At 36.8% G+C, this 18922-nt stretch overlaps 1 protein-coding gene across 4 annotated transcripts in view; it reads right to left on the bottom strand.

The window, feature by feature from the left end:
- The window catches only part of DOCK3 (dedicator of cytokinesis 3), a 390231-nt gene that overhangs the window by 186935 nt on the left and 184374 nt on the right, over nucleotides 1–18922 (bottom strand). For all 4 annotated transcript variants that reach the window (XM_082414877.1, XM_082414876.1, XM_082414875.1 and 1 more), the window contains exons 6-7: nucleotides 12225–12373; nucleotides 2620–2704 (exon numbers count right to left, since the gene is read on the bottom strand). In XM_082414877.1, the coding sequence (XP_082271003.1) occupies nucleotides 2620–2704; nucleotides 12225–12373 (234 nt within the window). The remainder of the gene's footprint in view (nucleotides 1–2619; nucleotides 2705–12224; nucleotides 12374–18922) is intronic.

Raw genomic sequence — 18922 nt, 5'->3', positions numbered from 1 at the left:
TCTCTGACCTTTCTCTTTTTTGTATACACACACACCTATTCAATCTATCAACAACTCTGACTGGATCTATCTTCAACACATATTCAGAATCCAACAACTTACCACTTCCACTGTTCCAACTCTATCTAGCTCAAGATACTGAAATCAAAATCTTTTGTTTGCATGACCGCTCCCTGTTTCCATTCTTGCTCCACTCCAGTCCTTCTGCACACATCAGCTGGAGGAGTCCTTTTAAAATGTAAGCCAAATCATGTAATTCCCCTGCTCAAATACCTTCACAGGCCTTCTGTCACACTTAGAATAAAATGCAAAATCCTTACCAAAAATATCATCCTCCAAGCCACCATTCTCACAGGAGTTCTTAGCTTCAAACTGTCATTCTTCCTTCACTTTCCATATCTAATTGATCATCAAAATTCATCATTTTTACTTATTAACATCTACATTTTCTATTGCATTTTTTCTCCATTCCTATTGCTGCCTAGCCATTATTTCTTGCCTGAATCACTTCCGTGGCCTCTTTCCTCCCTGATTCCAGTCTTCTGCATTTTATACTCTCTCAGCATTTAAAACCCACATCCAATCATGTCACTCCATGGTTCTATCAGACTAGCAGTTCTACCAATTTGGGGCTTACAAAGCTCTTTGTGATCTGGCTCTTGCCTCCTTCTTGGCCTTATCTCCCAATTGCTAACACATACTTACATGCCAAAGTTACCAAGTATCTTATAGTTTCCTGGAATTACTACTTCCCTATGCTCTGTGTCATTTTGGAATGTCTTTCCTTATGGCTTGTCTTCCTGATGAAGCCCTGAGCATCTCTCAAGACTCACCTTAAGCATTACTTGCCTCTGGAAGCTTTCATTGATTTCTTAAAGCCCCAGGAAATCAGCTACTCCCTCTAACAGCATCAGTGTATATCTTAATTATGACATGCAGCTCATAAACATTCTTGTTTGTGGTCTATTTGATCCCACTAGAGTAGTTTCTAAACATGGGGACCATGCATGGGGTTCAGAGGCAACTACCAATTCCCTAAAATTGAGTATAAAATTTGTATGCAAAATCATACTTGCATCGTCCTGGGGAGAAATTTTATCGATCCTCCATAATCTAGAAAGAGTTAGAAGCCAATACCCTGGATGGTGATATTCTTTTTTTTTTTTTTTTTTTTTAATTTTATTTTTATTTTTGGCTGCGTTGGGTCTTCGTCGCTGTGTGCGGGCTTTCTCTGGTTGCGGCGAGTGGGTGCTACTCTTCATTGTGGTGCGCGGGCTTCTCAATGCAGTGGCTTCTCTTGTTGCGGAGCACAGGCTCTAGGTGCGCGGGCTTCAGTAGTTGTGGCACGTGGGCTCAGTAGTTGTGGCTCACGGGCTCTAGAGCGCAGACTCAGTAGTTGTGGCACACGGGCTTAGTTGCTCCACAGCATGTGGGATCTTCCTGGACCAGGGCTCGAACCCGTGTCCCCTGCATTGGCAGGCAGATTCTTAACCACTGCGCCATAGATGGTGATATTCTTAAAGGAAGGAGTAAGTCTCGTTCATCTTTAATTTCTATATCTCACACATATCACTTCACACAGAGCATAGTTAAGGCAACTGAACACAAATGCTTTTGTATACTTGTAAATATACATAAGCAAATATACAGAAGCAATTGATATGTTATTTGTATATTATTTAGGCAAATTTCCTATGGTTCTTGACCAGGCAACATACTTTGCATCCTCTATGTTTCCTAAAAATATTTCATTTTCTTAAAGAGAAATTTGTAATTCTTTCTAAAACTTGTAATTCTCACCAATATACACTCCCTGAATATATACTCCTCAAAGTAAGGTTTTACCCAGTCCTTTAGTCTAAGCTTAATAGTCACCTAAGGTTTCTGATGTTTATTTGTTTTACTTTAAAATTTTGTACCTTTTAGTTACTTCTTCTCATTCACCCTGCAAAATGTAATCTTGGTTATCAGTCAACTCAATACACTTTTATAATAACCAACAGACAGTTAAGGATTTATCTTAGAAATACTGGTACACTGATAAACAACAAGGCCCTACTGTATAACACAGGGAACTATATTCAATATCTTGTAATAAACTCTAATGGAAAAGAATCTGAAAAAGAATACACACACACACACACACACACACACACACATAACTGAATCACTTTGCTATACACCAGAAACTAACACAACACTGTAAATCAACTATAGTTCAATAAAAAAAGTTTTAAGAAAGAAATGCTGGTACATTATTTCCAGGGTTAATCATTACATTAATTAATAACTGGCTCTTTTCAGCTTCAACTACCTTCTCTTCTTAAGAGGTGGAGAGAGACAAAATTTTAGTAACCGCTGCAGGCTGAAGGAGCTCTGTTCACCAGCAAAACCAACTGAGAAATGACCGCTAGACATTACAGTAGGTCCAACAGCCCTACATAGTAATTCCATTTAGAGAGCAAGTGTGATAGGTACTGTCCAGATAAGGAAGAGCCCTTAAATACATTGAAACAAAGGAATGATTTTAGCAATATTGTTTCATAATGTAATTAGGGATAATAAGAGAGAAAAAAATTAAGTGTGCAGGAGCAAGCTACCCTGTGTAATATTTCTTACCATTTTATAGAGATCTGAGACACTAATCTGGTCCGCATCCACTACTTCAAAGTCCTTTCGAGGCACCAGGTCCAGGCCCAAATGCCTAGTAAAGAGAAAGACCACATTCAGCATGCCATGTCCTCAAATTACTCATCTCTCTTTATGTGCCTGGGAGCCCATGCCAACCATGACCTTATGGACAGAAGTTCAGACACTGCCTCCGCAGGGACATGCCTTTATCCAGTAACCTAACTGTGTTCACCTTTAGGTAAATAAATGAGGCTAGGAATTTTAAGACTGTGACAATTTTCGTCATCAAGCAGTTCCCCCTGTGACGGTAAAAAGGATTCATTCAGTATCACATTTATAACAGATTGCTTGAGTTCACTAAGGATGGATTTTCTTAGATCATTAATAAGTTGTGTTTATTTTTTGATATCCCCCATCCTGCAAGTATGCACAGGCTCAGCCATGCATTACTTTCATTAGGATAAAAAAAATTATTCAGTGTCCAAGTAGATTTGTAATTCAAAGTCAAACACATAAAAATCACCTCCTGGGAATTCCAGGAGGTCCACTGGTTAGGATTCTGCGCTTTTACTGCCATGGGCATGGGTTCAATCCCTGGCTGGGAAACGAAGATACTGCAAGGCACAGCCAAAAAAAAAAAAAAAAAAATCACCTCCTAAAGGTATTAAACTCAAAGAAATGTATGTTTTGGTTGAGTTTTATCTCATTTTCAATTTAATTCATACTGACACTGGGTTATAGTGAAGACCTCGCCACACATTAGCCAATACCTTAAGACACTTTAGATGGAAGTTTAACCAGGGAGCACGATTAATAAAGAAAACAATACTTAGAAGATCTGGTATAACTTGGGCAGGAAGGAATAAGTGATAATGATTAATAGTTGATTGGGAGGCAGTATGAGACAGTGGAAATAACTCTGGACAGGCAGAACTCTTGGGTTCAAATATGATACATAATTTATATTCAATACATGTTACGCCCTTTCTCACTCTCTAGAACAACAGCTCTAAATCTGGAGTCAGTGGAATTAGGGGTTGTGGACCCCTGTAACTATGTATAAAAGTATGTGCATATGTTCATATATGCATTTTCTCTGAGGAGAGGGCCTATAACTCTCATCGGGGTTTCAGAGCTGCTCTGTGACCACCCTACTCTAAAACGAGTGTTATGAATTATTGCACCTGGCAAAAGTATGCCATAGATGATGGAAGGATAAGTGTATATATTTTTTTCTTCACCTAGATTATGAACTATATTTAGAATATGCTAGCAAAACTAATTCCCTAGGCTCTTTCTGTACATAAAACTCCCACTTATTTAAAATAAGCCACATATACATCCAAAATGCAGAATTATTTTATTTACAATTTAACCCTATGTTATAGGAAACGATATGAAGAGGTTAAATGGTAATAAGACTGATAAAATAAAAATGGGGAATCAAACCTACATGAAGAAGCTATAAGCGAACACACTAATCACACAGACTAATATGATTACTATGATTAAGAATTAAAATTTAGATGTGTACTTTTTAGCAGGCAAAAAAAAAGGAGAAACCTATTTTTCTATTAAAGGATAAAAACCCATATTTTTCTATTACCTATTACTATAACTTGTATTATTCTATAATAGAGAAATATGAGTTTTTAAAGAAGAAACAATTTTTTGGTATTAAATGCAGAAGAAAAAAAAACCCTTGTAGTTTTGCACGATGAGAAGATCAGTAATGCACGGTTGTCCTTAACTACAATAGTTCACAGCTTAATGGTAAAACCATGCCATCAAATCTGATTACTGACATTAATGCACTTAAATCTGTAAGATTTTATTTCCTGTCTTCATACATCAAAGAAGTACTCCATTCAATCACCTCTTATTAATTATTCTTAATTTCCCTGAAATAATTTCAGGCCTCTGGCTTCTGATACTTATAGCATGTAAAGGCAGTAGTATCATGGAGAGCAAGATATAGCTGAAGCACATCCTTTCCACCTCTCTCATCTTAAAAAGCAATTTACATCTGAAAGACAATTTTGCAGTTTTGATCTCAAATATTTAGAATACTTTTACATGCATGTGGAAAAACAGTGGAAAGATCACACAAATGGTATTAGTATTTGTAGAAGGAAAGTGAAATTAAACAATTTATCAATTTAAGATATTTTACAAATTTTCTGTAGTCATGCTGTTGAAAATTCTTTAAATACAAAAATGAAGAGATAAAATTTCAAACATATTCTTTAACCACTGATGGTCACAACATATATGAGGTAGTCTAAATATTACAATTAATTAACAAAAAGAAGACTGTACAAATAATCCAATCAAAATAGATGTTTTCAGTACAACAGCTTAAGAAAAAATCCAGATGGCTCTAAGTCAGTAAGGCCAGGCTTGAGAGTATGTGCTCTGTAGTAGTGCACTACACGCAGTGATGGGGCTTGTCTGGAGAATGGCATCTATGCAAACTCTACCTTGGCACTATGCCACCCTTAGCCTGCTTGTCCATTCAATTATCCACGCATATACCCATCCACTCACCCCAAAGACACTCTCTGAGGATCTATCATGTACCACCAATGGTACTGGATATAGGAAATAGAGCAGTTTTGAGTCAAGCAAATGTTCATATTCCTCATGCTAATTCTCCCAAGAGCAAAGTGTTTTCCCTCTCCTAGAAGTTGTTAGAACACAGTACCTTTTAGTTTCTTGATTTCGTTACCTTAGGAAATAAGAAAATGATTAACAGGAGATCTAATAAAACCGAAGACTGATTTCCTTCTACTAAGATCATCTTCAATGGAGGAAGAGTAGTTTCCAAAAGCTAAATTGAAGGACTGTCCTCATTGGAAGAAAGCAGAGGTGCTGCACAATGAGAAACAACACATGTTCACTAAAATTTCACTCTGTAAAAGAGGTTCCTGGCTATTTCTTCCTATGGCATATTCTAAGAACAGTGAACAGTAAGTGCAGGGAATGGTCAACTTAGTCTCTTTATTGTCACAGCAAAGGAAGGCAGTGCATCAGAGTAGTTAGGAGCATGGGCTCTGATGTCAGATTGCCTAGTTTGTATCTTGGCTCTCCCACCAAGCAATACTGTCTTCTCTACTGTCACAGGCTATTGTAAGGATTAATCCATGTAAAGCACTCAGTACACTGCCAGGCATTGTGAACTGCTTCTGCTGTTATCATTATGTGTTACATCGTTAGCTAAAATATGACTTAAAGTACAAGGATTGTGATTAAAGAGAATTGTGTCTGAAAAAAGACTCCTAAACAAGCAGGAGGCATACAACTACATATACATCTACATACAGATGTAGTATAGAGCTGAGTTTTTAAAATGGTCTTACCAACTGCTTAGGTGAATAGTCTTCACAAAAATAGTCTTCTCTCACCACTTGTCACTAATCACTCATTCATTCATTCCAATAATTCAATAAATATTAGCACCTACTCTATGCTAGGCTCATGATGAACTTAGGGACACAGCAGTGAATAAAAGACATATTTCTGCTCCTGCATTCTTTTAGGTGCACCACTCTAAAGACCGTGAATCTCTCTCTATCAAATTCTTTGAATTTTACATGTCTTTTGAATGTTCCATATTCTATTCTATTTTCTATTGTATCTTTTTCTTCTGGGTTTCCTCATCTGAACCACAGAACATAGAAAATAACTTGAAGCTAATTAATTATATACGATGGATGTTTTAAGGCATTTAAGATCTAGTTCTCCCCCAGAATCAGTTGAAAAAGGCTAGAGATACTAAGATTTTCTATGGGCAGTGCCCTTTTCTAATATTTATGAGAGCATATAGATATAACTATACTAATGAAAGCATGGTATATTTATATAGTAATAAAATAGAAGATATAACTAATAATAGCTACCTTTTACTGAACATTTACTTGGAATAGGCATTTTATGTATATCCCCTCTAAGTACTATGGGAAGTACACAGTATTAGACCCATTTTATAATTGAGGAAACTGAAGCCCAGAGAGGTTACTAAGTAGCCTATTAAGGGAGTACAGTTGAGCATGTCTCAAGCTAGGTCTGTCATACTCTGAACCCATGATATTTCCACTCTACCTGCCACCTTTCTACTAATAACCATGAAGTTAAATACTAATGGCTGTAAGTGATTGTAATCAATTTGGTCATAATAGTTTGAGGAATAATTTTGTGTCAATACATCAATCCAGAAGGAAACAAACATAGACTGATGAATGAGTAGCCAACAGGCATAAGAAAAACCCACCTTGTTACTTAGATACATTCATGTAGTGCCTATCAAGTGCAGGCACTGTGCTAAGTGCAGGGTATGCTGATGAGCAAAACAGATGCACAAAGAATGAGTGTGTGTGTGTAAGTTAATCATTTGAACATGGTAACTTGAGAGAAGAATTCTGACACATGCATAGTTTAAACATAGTTATCTCAGACTTCTTAAGTATGGCAAGAAACTGATTGATGGGTACAACACCTTATATCAGAACTCTAAGAAGGCATTGGAAGCTTCTGCTAATTTCAGATATCCTGAAGCTGGAAAATATCACTATGTCCTTAAAGAGAAAGTACTGAACCATAAACTTTTCTGAGTCCTAGCTAAAAATTTACTCAGAGGAAACTCGCTGGGGTTGGGGGCGCGGGGGTGGTGGTGGTGGCAGTATTCTCTGCATAGTATAACTCAAACTACTGCTTGTGTTGCTTCCTCCAAGAGCAATTCCCTTGGTAAGGAACATAAACTAAGCAGGAAGAAAGGGACATGGGTAGGTTAGGATCTTTGAAAACCTGAGAGAAGGTACAAAAGAGAAGCGAGGGAGGGAAATAATTTGATAGAGAGGGAGAGAAAGAATAACTAGAAAGTATACATTTATTGGTGATTTGTCTTAAATGATGAGACTTCACAATAAAAAGATACCAATTTTTTCATTTGATACTTGAAATCTATAGAAACATTATTCTAATTCAACAAAAGCTTATAAAATGTTTACATTTTAATCAAATTGTACTTTCTACCTAAAGAAGAAATAGAAAAATCCTATAAATTATTCTAAGAGTAAAGTATTTCTTACTTAGGTATTTTTCTATGGCAAAGATCAATTAGGCTGTGTCAGTCCTGGGTTAACGCAACTTTTAACTCAGCTATGCTATATTTACTGTAGTGATGATAGTAGAGACTGAGAAGAAACTTTTCTCTATATCTTTATGGAAGGTGTCAAAAATATTAAATTAACACATTAAAGTTACATTGCTAGACAAATTATTTTAAATTTCCCTTGGAGAGGATGTAATTAACTGACTTAATCTTTGAATAGGAGACTTGAGCAGAGATAATGGCTAGTTAATTTGAATACAACCTTGTTTTATGCCCTTCCTGTATTTTAGAACACAATATTATAAATGCTGATTTCCACCTAATACAATTTTAATAATTTTCACTTATGGAATGAGTGTGCACATAGGCAAAGAGGCCAACAAGTATAAGCCACGTAAATTTAATGCCAGAATCCTCAAATTTTCAGCCAAATAAATAAAAATTCCTAATCTCAGGAAAAAAAATTAAAATAGTTGTTATGTAGATGTGGAGGGCTCTGCATTTAACTTAAACTCTAAATACAAGAGTATAGTACCAGTTTCGTTTTTATCCTTGAAAGTTCTAACTCAGTGTTAAAGCAGATATATATATTATGAGACATGTGGTATAGATAACAGAACAAAGATCAAATAACCCACAGACTAGAGATACTGACAATAATTTTCCTGGTTTTAAGACTCACACTTAAAAATGATCATAAAGATAGTAAGGTCCTACATAAACTATATGGGCTTTGGCATCAGTTCTGGGTACAAACACCAGTTCTACCACTCACTATGCAACACTGGAAAAAGTTCTTCTGAGCCTTTTTATGAGTTTCTTCATTAGGTAAAACGGAGCTCTTGTCTTGGAAAAGCATAATCACATTTCATTATAACAGTGCAGATAAGTTAGACCATGCACTTGCCACAGTGATACAGGTAGATGTACTCAATAAACTATTAATAGCTGTTATTAACAGTGTCTGAAATAGGTTTTGAAAAGGCAGAGCTATAAAGTTTAAGAGTCTAAAGAAAAAGGCATAAAGTTTAAAATTATATACGATTAATATTTAATTACATCAATTACAACGTAAAAATACATTCAGAAAATATTGATTGTGCACCCAAAACATGCCAGCATATGCTAAGCTTATCAATATTTTATGGCATTTATAAAAGTGTCGTGGAACAAGAAGAGTGGAATTATTAGGGCATACAATGGGAAGAATGGATACGGTTATCAGTGCTCAGCTGTTGCATGGAGCAGTCTCCTATATCTAACCTATTGGTACGAAATGACTTTATTTTTGCAGTACACCATCGTTTCTTTCAAATTAAGAAGGAATGTTTTTAAAAGGGTCACTTCGAGTGAGAACCAGAGAGAACTGTCCTATTGGTTTGGGAGGCAATACATCTTTTTCCTTTAGTAACAGTAGACCTACAAAGTTCTCATTTAAGTTTTTAAGTGACTGTATTTTCCACCGGGGGTAAAGGGGAAAATGGAAAGAAGAAGAACTGGGGAAAGAAAGAAGTGGAAGGGGAGGCAGAAAGGAGAGAAGAAGATACAGAAGCACCAGGAGAGGAGGATCAGGGTTTCGAGAAAGGAGGGAGAAGGGAAAAAAGTGGGGTGGGGGGAGAAATGGAACTATGTTTCTGGTTTATATTGTTTATCAAAATGAACATATAAATCCTCCCCCTACACACACACAAGCACATAACAGACTTTGTTGAGAAAAAGTTATTAATGAAGGTGGAACAACTCTGTACTTTACTGACAGGTATTTATAATGTTCTCTGCCTTTTTCAGATATAATTTGAACTCGTTTCCAAGCTATCATCTTTAAGTTTTCAGATTTGACTGCAAAATCTGATTGGTCTGTTTTCTAACTTTTATCATAAAGAGGTATTGATATTTCTAAAATATTTCTCTTGTTCATTTACTGGTATGTATAGTGCAGTTAAACTGCAACATAATGATTTATACAACTATTAGTGTCATCAGTTCAAGAGTAACAATTTGCTTGGCACATAGTGATGCTATGTTTGCAAATTACTACCATTATTGATTTTTTAAAATAAATACAATGATACCATATAGTACTGTTTGAAGCTGAGGAGACAGGATCAGTAGCTATACTGTAAGTTAACATACTACATTTTGCTAAGATTTTTACTGCCCAAAGTTAGATTTAAAGAACACTGTCTGATCTATCGTACATCTGAATTCATGTTATATCATACAAGGAGTCTGTGGTGTATGCCAAGCAATCCTATTAACAGTCAAGAGAGGTTGTAATTTAATGAAACAAACAAGGATAGGATGGTGTCACTTCAAAAGGTCACAAATAACTAATGTAGAGTTGTTCTTTTTTCTTTTCTACTGAACATTACCACTCTGTTCACTGTTTATTAGATCCCATGTTTCCGCTTTCCTGATTTACTCTTCTATTTCTGGAAGAACACATTCTCAAGTCTCTTCTTAAGAAAGGAGCCATGACAGGTAACTTCTGCATCCTTGGATACTTTAAAAGGGCTTTATTTGGCCCTTACACTTGATTATATACTTTGGTTGTTTATAAAATTCTGGCTGGCAAATCATTTCCCAACAGAAATCTGAAGATATTACTTCATTATATTCCAGCATCCAGTGTTACTGATAAAACTTTTGAGGCTGGTGTGAATCTTATTCTTTTGTAAGAAGACCTGTTTTTCTGTCTGATAACCTTTTAACATCTTCTCTTCAGTCCCAAATACTGAAATATCTTAATGTGCCTCACTGTAGGTTTTCGTTTTTCTTCTCCATTCATCATACTAGGTATTTGACGGACTCTTCTAATCCTAAGTCACCTGCTCTTTGGCTCTAGGAAATTCTCTTCTATCATTTCTTTAGAATTTCCTCTTTATTGCCTTTGTTCTTTTCCTGGAAATATAATGTCTGATGTTGGATCCCCTAGATTGAATCTCTGTATTGTTGTTTTTTCCTCAACCATTTCCCATCTTTTTGTTTTATTTTCCTAGAGATGACATAAAATTATCTTCCTGTTCTCTTCCTAAATTCTTTTTTGAAATCCTATTCTCCATTCCTTTTTCGTAGCATTTTATAATGCACAATGAATCTTCTTGATTCTCTTGGAGGATACTCAGAGATTTTTAAAGTTCTTTACTAATCTCTAGCTCTCTCTAGGGCCAGGTATTTTGTTTATCCTGGTCTCCCTCTCTTCCCTGTGAAAGGATTTCTTCAAATACCTGGTAATACTTGATTGTCCATTCAAATTTAAAAGGCACTAGAAATGTGATGAGTTTTTTGTACATGGGTGGGTGGCTAGCAAGCTTCTCTTTCTGGTAAGTGGAAGGGATTTGTTCATTACACTTTGAAACCCTTAAATGCCTCAATATGGAGGGCTTTGCAATAAAGTCCCAGTTCAAACTTTTGTTGCCCAGTTTCCCCCTAGGCAACTGGTCTTTGTATTTGTCTATCTGAAAGGGAAACACCTGGCTGTCAGGCTTGCTACTCATGGTGGTGAATTATTACTTTACATACTTTTAAGTACTTCCTTTTTTTAAGCTCCAGGGCACACTCCCTTTCTTCCATGATTCTAGCAGCTGCAAGGCAGACCAGCTCCTTCATTAGCTAAAGTTTCCTCAATACATTACAGGCTTCTTCTTCTGTTACTAATCCTCCATCTACTTTTCAGCTTCTAGAAATGGGTTCACACATCCCATTTATTGCTGTGCTCCTCCCACTCTTTTTATTTTTTATCATTTCAATGATGTCTTGAGGGGGAGAGACTTGTTCTAAAATATACTTAAGGTAAATGTATATCTTAAATAGGAAGCAACCTAGTCACTTCAAAGTTCAGTGGACCCGATTTTAAGAGAATGAGGCAAAAGCATTTGAGAATTATATCAATTATTAAATCTAGGAAGAAATAAAATCTGAGTACTATCTACTCCAGCTTCCCATGACAAAGTCTTATAATTGTACTTGTATGGCAATAGTAAATAGTCATACCCACTGCATAAATACAGGACTATTTCTGAATGATGAATTAGTTAACAATATTCTGATGTACAGATGTAGACAGTTCCCATTTGTAGTATATGCTTATTCGGATTCATTATATGGCTATAAAATGTAAAGGACACCAAATTCACATGAAATTCAAAGGTACTAAGAGATGAAACAAAAGAGTATTCTGATTACTGAGGTTTAGAATCAAGGAATTTGAGATGGAAGAAACCCCAGAGGCTAATGTAATCCAATTATTTAATTTTCTGGAAGTGAAAACAGAGGCTGAGAGAGTTTCAATGAGTAGAACCAGTGAGTGTCCTTTGCTATAAACTGAAAAAAACGACTACTCATTGTAAAAATGATCAAAGCTTAGTGGAGACTACAACAATGTCTTTAATCCCTAAAGATAAGCTTTGATCAGGTACAACTCTATGAGGACTGAGTTATCATAAATGAAACTGAGAGATGCCCAAATGACATTCATACTTACTCATTGCCCCAGTCCAGGCGCACGGTGATGTGCCGCTTAACCTCCCGCACCTGATCCTGAGTCAGGTGACCAGACAGGAGCTGCCTTCGAAGGTCAATAAGTTCATTCATCACATGGCGTAGCTTGTAGAAAAGATCTACTTTATGTTTCTGAAAGGGCATTTTTGGTGTTGGGTGAAATAAAAAAGGGATATGGAAAGGGAATGAAAAAAAAAAGAGAAATAGTTAAACTATGAAAAGTGCTCATTTCTCTGAACCTCTAAAAAAAGGCAATGTAAAGAGAGGCTTATTTAAGAATCTTAAACCAAAGTCCTTAGTTCCTACTGTCTAAAAATCTCTGTAAAGTGACATCTAACAACATAATTGATCTGGCTCATGCAAAGTACCATTTGTCTATCTCTACTCTATACTGGACTATTAATTTTCCAGTAACTTAGTAAACTTAATCAGAACCAAAAGAAACACAGGAGCCTAGAGTGGTTTTCTCTGACAGAAGTTACTATGTATGACAAAGATTTCAACCATCCAGCAACATCTCCAGTTTCTCCAGGAAGGATACTCAAGTTGGGGTAGGGAGAGAGAGAATCACTTGCCCTATTTTAAAGAACTGTTTCAACATAAAGCTACAGTCTCTGGAGTGAGATTCATTCCAGGTTTCCAGGCCTCATCTAGCTTTAATTAGCTTTTGAAAACAGTATGTGTCCCTAGTGTCATAGAGTTCTACTCTTTTCAGTTCAATAAAAAGTGTCACCTTTATAAGAGTTAAATGGAAACAGCTTAATGAACTTAATTATGGACATCACAGTGGTTTTAACAAGTAAAAAATGTAAATGCCATGACAGTAGATGCTTAACAAAAATAAGCATCTTTACTTAAGAATATAGGTTTAAGAACTAAAGTTCTATTTGCTCACAAGTGAAATCTTGATTTTGGAATCTTTCAGTTTCTGTTTTTATTATAGAGAAGCACAGTTTTATATGATAATTAAAATTCTTGGAATATAACTAATCTATAAAGAATGCTTTTAAAGACAGATCAATCTCTACCATAGTGTTAGCAAAATCTCTATCTAGGATTTCCCCTAAAAAGACACTTGTCAAAATAAGCTGGATTCAAGTGACTGTAAATAAAATTATAAAGTAAATTACAAATCAGTAGAATCAGCTAATGTTTTTAAGTGGCTCTGAGCTTATGATTAAAATGTTTGGAACATCATACTACTTAGAAATCATCTAATGGAGCACTAGAGCATTAGATTTTTAAAGGTCCATTTAAAGAGAAATTATTTTTAACTAGAAGACATTAGAAATCACGCACTCTAACTACATCAAGCTGTTCTTTCTTCACTCAATGAACATATGAAGAAAAGTTAAGCACCTTGATGGTACACAATGCTGGCAGATGGGCAGAACTCAAATGCTTGCCAGCTCAAATGCAACAAAGCCTAAGCAAATTACATCTGCAAAATTGAGATCTTGAGATAAGCAATAAAGGCAATGTGGTGTTTGTTTCCAGCACATTCATTTCTTTATGATAAATCAGGGTCACCTGTCTAAGTTTAAAATAGAAAGTTAGGATTATTATTTTCCCATCAAGCCATACACAACAATCCACTACATACATATACAAGCATTGACTTATTCATTCAATTAACAAATGCTTATGGAGCACCTGCTGAGTGTTATTACTTTGTTGTGATCAAAAGTCCCTACTCTCATGGTGCTTTCATTCTAGAGAGCAGAGACAGACCATACGCAAATACATAATAGTGGTGAAAATTCTAAGAAGAAAAATTAAAGCAGAATAGAGACAGTGGGTGGCCAAGGGTGCGTTGGCTGGGGAGTAGGAGAAGTTACTGCTTCTGGTAGAATGGTCAGGGAAAGGCTTCCTTGTGAGCCGAACTTTAAGTAGAAAACTGAATGAAATAAAGTGACAGCATTTAGGAAAACTGGGGAAATTTTATAGGCATGAGAAACAGCAAGAGCAAATGCCTCAATGTGGAAGTGAACTTGGCATGTTCACAGAGAATAAAGAAGTCAGTGTACCTGGAGCAAAGTGAACAAGGGGGAAAGTGGTGATGATGCAGTCAGAGAGGCAACACAGACCAGCTTAGGCAGGGCCTTTGTAAATTATGTTAAGGTCTTTAGCTTTTACTCCCAGCAAGATGGGAAGCCACTGGAGATTTGGAATAGAAGAGTGATGTGATATGACCTAAGTCTTGAAAGCATTACTCTGAGTGCTCTGTTGAAAATAAATCATGAAAAGGCAAAGAGGACAGTGGGGGTCCCAGTTAGGAAACTATTTATTGCAACAATCCATACGATGATGGCTGACTGGACAAAGGTAAGAATGGTAAAGGTAAACATTTCAGAGTTTGGAATTTTGACATGTTTTGTAGTTAGAGCTGTCAAGATCTGCTGATAGATTAGATGTGAGATATGAATGGAATCAAGGATCATTCTTTTTCAGAGCCTGAGAAGCATGTCTGGAAGAGGGAAACAAGGCTCAATTAGGACATGCTAAGTTTGACACCAAGTTTCAACATTTAGAGGTCAGGAAAGTGAGGAGAATCCAGTAAAGGAAATTGAGAAGTAAGCAGTGAAGTGAGAGGAAAAGCAAGAGAGTACTGAAAACAGGGTTTAAGGAGAACTTTGTTAAATGCACTGAGAGGTTAAATAAAATATAGACTGAGAACTGGCCACTGGATTTGGCACTGTGGTGGCCATCACTGACCAGTGATGGAATAGGTGGAGTGAGTTCAAGCGTAATGGGAAAGGAGGGAATGGAGACAGAGCATAGACAACTCTTTTGTAGAACTTTCAGTAACTGGAAGCAGAGAAATGTAGCAAAACAGGGTTGTGCTATGGAGGGAGGGGTTTTTTTTTTAATGAAACACAATTTTAGGCTATTTGTATACTGAAGAGAATAATCTAGTAGAAGGGAAAGTTTGATGATGCAGGTGTTAAATCCTTAAGTAGTCAAGAAGAGATGGGTCCCAGGTTAAAAGGCGGGGGGGAGGTTTCACTTAACCAGGATACTCTATTGTCACAGAGAGGAAAGACACAGAACTGAGTAATGACACAGGTAGTTGGGAGACTTGGCGATAGAACTAAATTTTTCCTCTGGCTGCTTTATTGCCAAGGAAATAAAAAGCAAAGTCATCAGCTGAGAGTGAGTAGAGTGGGAGGGGGTGTTAGAGGTTTGAAAACAGAGGAAAAGATATTAAAAAAGTGTCATGGAGAGTGGTAACACAAATCATCAGGGGAAAGATAGTTCAACTGTTAGATGGTTTTGAGATTTGTGAACACTAATTAAAAGTGCAGTTTTGTGTTTTTTTAAAGCTACGTATAATGAAGTATATTGATACTGAAATATCACATATATATGTATGTATATACATGTGTGTATGCGTATATACATGCACACACATAACATATACTCACATACATACAATATCTATGTAATAACATGCACACACACATACAATAGCAATGAAAGAATATATTAATATACTCTTTTAAGGCATTATATGGTTATTTATTTTTTTTAATCAAGAGCTTCTAACAGACTGTATTTTCCAAACATGACAACAATATCTCCCAGCCCAAGTGCTCTTCTGCAAAAATGTGAATCTGGGCTTCCCTGGTGGTGCAGTGGTTGAGAATCTGCCTGCCAATGCAGGGGACATGGGTTCGAGCCCTGGTCTGGGAAGATCCCACATGCCGCAGAGCAACTGGGCCCGTGAGCCACAGCTACTGAGCCTGCGCGTCTGGAGCCTGTGCTCCGCAGCAACAGAGGCCACGATAGTGAGAGGCCCGTGCACCGCGATGAAGAGTTGCCGCCGCTTGCCACAACTAGAGAAAGCCCTCGCACAGAAACGAAGACCCAACACATCCAAAAATAAATAAATAAATAAATTAATTAATTAATTATTTAAAAAAAAAATGTGAATCTGACACTCCCCTGGTATGAACCTATTTTTCTTTCTTTCTTTCTTTCCTTTTTTTTTTTTTTTTTGCCCTGCCTTGTGGCTAGGGGGATCTTAATTCCCCAACCAGGGAATGAACCCAGGCCACCAAAGTGAAAGCTTAGAGTCCTAACCACTGGACCACCAGGGAATTCCCTGGAACCTGTTTCTTTACAGCCTTAAACCTGGGCAGGCCCTGAGACTGCTCTGACCAATCAAACATTACAGTAGTGATCTGAGCTAGTTCTAGGCATAGCCCTTAACTAGTCTGGCAGCTTCTGCTTCCTGTCTCTTAGAATACATGCTCTTGGGAGGTTCCCTCTCAGAATCCAGCCGCCTTGTGGTGAAAAGCCCAAGCTACATGGAGAGGCCACAAGGAGATGCTCCATTAAGCAGTCCCAGCTGTGTGAGTGATCCATGTTAGATGCCACACCTAGCCGAGCCACACTGTCAGAAGACTACAGCTTCTGCCAATATCTGACTGCAACAGAATGAGAAACCCTATGTGGAACTGTCCAGCTGAGCTCACTCATCCAGAGAAGAATGAAATATAATGAACAGTTGTTTTAAGCCACTAAGCTTTGGGGTAGTTTGTTACGTAGATAACCAGAACAACTGTACAGTATTTTTTTCCAATAGAAAATCAGTTACTGTTCCTAATTATATAAAGCTGGGAATACTAACCCTGCACTAAGAATGAAATGGATCATACCATCAGAAAGCAGCACTATTATTATAATCAACGTGGTGCTAATTTCTTTTTCCAGACCAACCTAATGGCCTCTTTGACCAGAGGTCCTAGCCCTAGAGGCTCTACCAGCACTGCTCTGACACCACGTGGTACTCTTGGGTTTGTTAGCAGAAGAGAACACACGCCATTCAACCTGAACAATATCGGAGACCGGCTCCAAAGCACACAATTTACCTAAGAGCACTTGATGCCACAGGACAGCTAAATACCCCACTCAGGCTGAAAAATCCTTTTCTACTGAGAAACCTACTCCTTAGTAGATCAAAATAACAGTATATGAGGGATACCTAAGAGATATTGCGGGTTTGGTTCCAGATGACCACAATAAAGTGAATACTGCAATAAAGAGAGCTCCACAAATTTTTTGGTTTCCCAGTGCATATAAAAGTTATCTTTACACTATTCTGTAGTCTATTAAATGTGCAATAGCATCATGTCTAAAGAAACAATGTATATACCTCAATGAAAAATACTTTACTGCTAAAAAATGCTAACCATCATCTGAGCCTTCAGTGAGTAATAGTAGTAACAAAGATTACTGAACACAGATCACCATAACAAATACAATAATGAAAAAGTTCGGGCTTCCCTGGTGGCGCAGTGCTTAGGAATCCGCCTGCCAATGCAGGGAACACGGGTGCGAGCCCTGGTCCGGGAAGATCCCACATGCCGTGGAGCAACTAAGCCCGTGCGCCACAACTACTGAGCCTGCGGTCTACAGCCCGTGAGCCACAACTACTGAAGCCCGCGTGCCTAGAGCCTGTGCCCCGCAACAAGAGAAGCCACCGCAATGAGGAGCCCGCACATGGCAACGAAGAGTAGCCCTCGCTCGCTGCAACTAGAGAAAGCCCGTGTGCACCAACAAAGACCCAACGCAGTCAAAAATTAAAAAAAAAAAAATTAAAAAAAATTTTTTTAAAGAAGAGGAAAAAGAAATCTTAGCAACACATTTAGCCTCTCCAAAAGCTCTAGTATTTGTCTAATATTTGTCAAGAATGGTCACAGAATTTGGAAAGTATACCGAAGAATCAGTAGAAATGATACATTTAGAATAATTAAACTACTTTGCCAGCACATGCCAGGTAGAATTTGCCTTATCATTGTGAAAGAATTCCTGGAGCTCTGCAGAAATATTCCAGATTTAAAAATTATTTTTACTAAACTGCTTGTAACTCAGTGTTGCAAGAAAGATTGTGCTGCAATGATGCCTCTGAGTCAGTAAATGAGTAAAGTTGTAGAATATCCATCATAAAGCATGCTAACTTTATTTTAAAACTATATATGCATAAAGATTGTTTAACATATGCTAATATAAGATTATAAAATCTAATTAAAAGAAAATTACATCAAAAGTACTGCTCTCATCAAAGAGGACAAATACGTTGCAATAGTACCAAAAACTTTAGGTCAAAATCAATTTAATGGAAATTAAACACTGCATCTAAAGTTTAAGTTGTTAAGGGAAGATTCCCAGATCTCTCTCCATTTTACCTTTTACTTTTGAACATTCTTTTATTTACTCCTTTTATTTCTTGCTAAAAGATTAACCATTAAGAACCCAGATGTATTCAAACTTCTCCAGTATTTCTTTCTTTAATTGCTATTAATAATCAAGTGTCTTACTGTGAAGTAAACTAACCCTATTTGAAATATTTATATTATATACCAAAGCTCTAGCACTCATCCCAGTATAATATAAAAAATATCTAAACTGCAGTACTTGCAATTTTAATGAACTTTCTGCCAAAAATATCTTTAAGCCCAAGAATTTAAACTTTCATTTTACATTGTTCAACAACCTAGTTGGCCAAGGCTTGAAACTGATTTTCAAAAGAGAAATTTCTGTGAAACGAGATGTAAATCCAACCTATTTCACACTGATCTTCAAGCATATATTTTCAAGAAATAAGAATGCAAATAAGTAATGTGAAAATTCTTTTTAAACTCCTCACTAATATGGAGGTGTGTCTATATACTCTCT

The sequence above is a fragment of the Balaenoptera physalus genome, assembly GCF_965194825.1.
Source record: "Balaenoptera physalus genome assembly, chromosome: 11".
NCBI classification, from domain to species: Eukaryota; Metazoa; Chordata; class Mammalia; order Artiodactyla; family Balaenopteridae; genus Balaenoptera; species Balaenoptera physalus.
The sequence above is the reverse complement of the archived record's forward strand: the minus strand, read 5'-3'. Positions and strand labels throughout refer to the sequence as shown.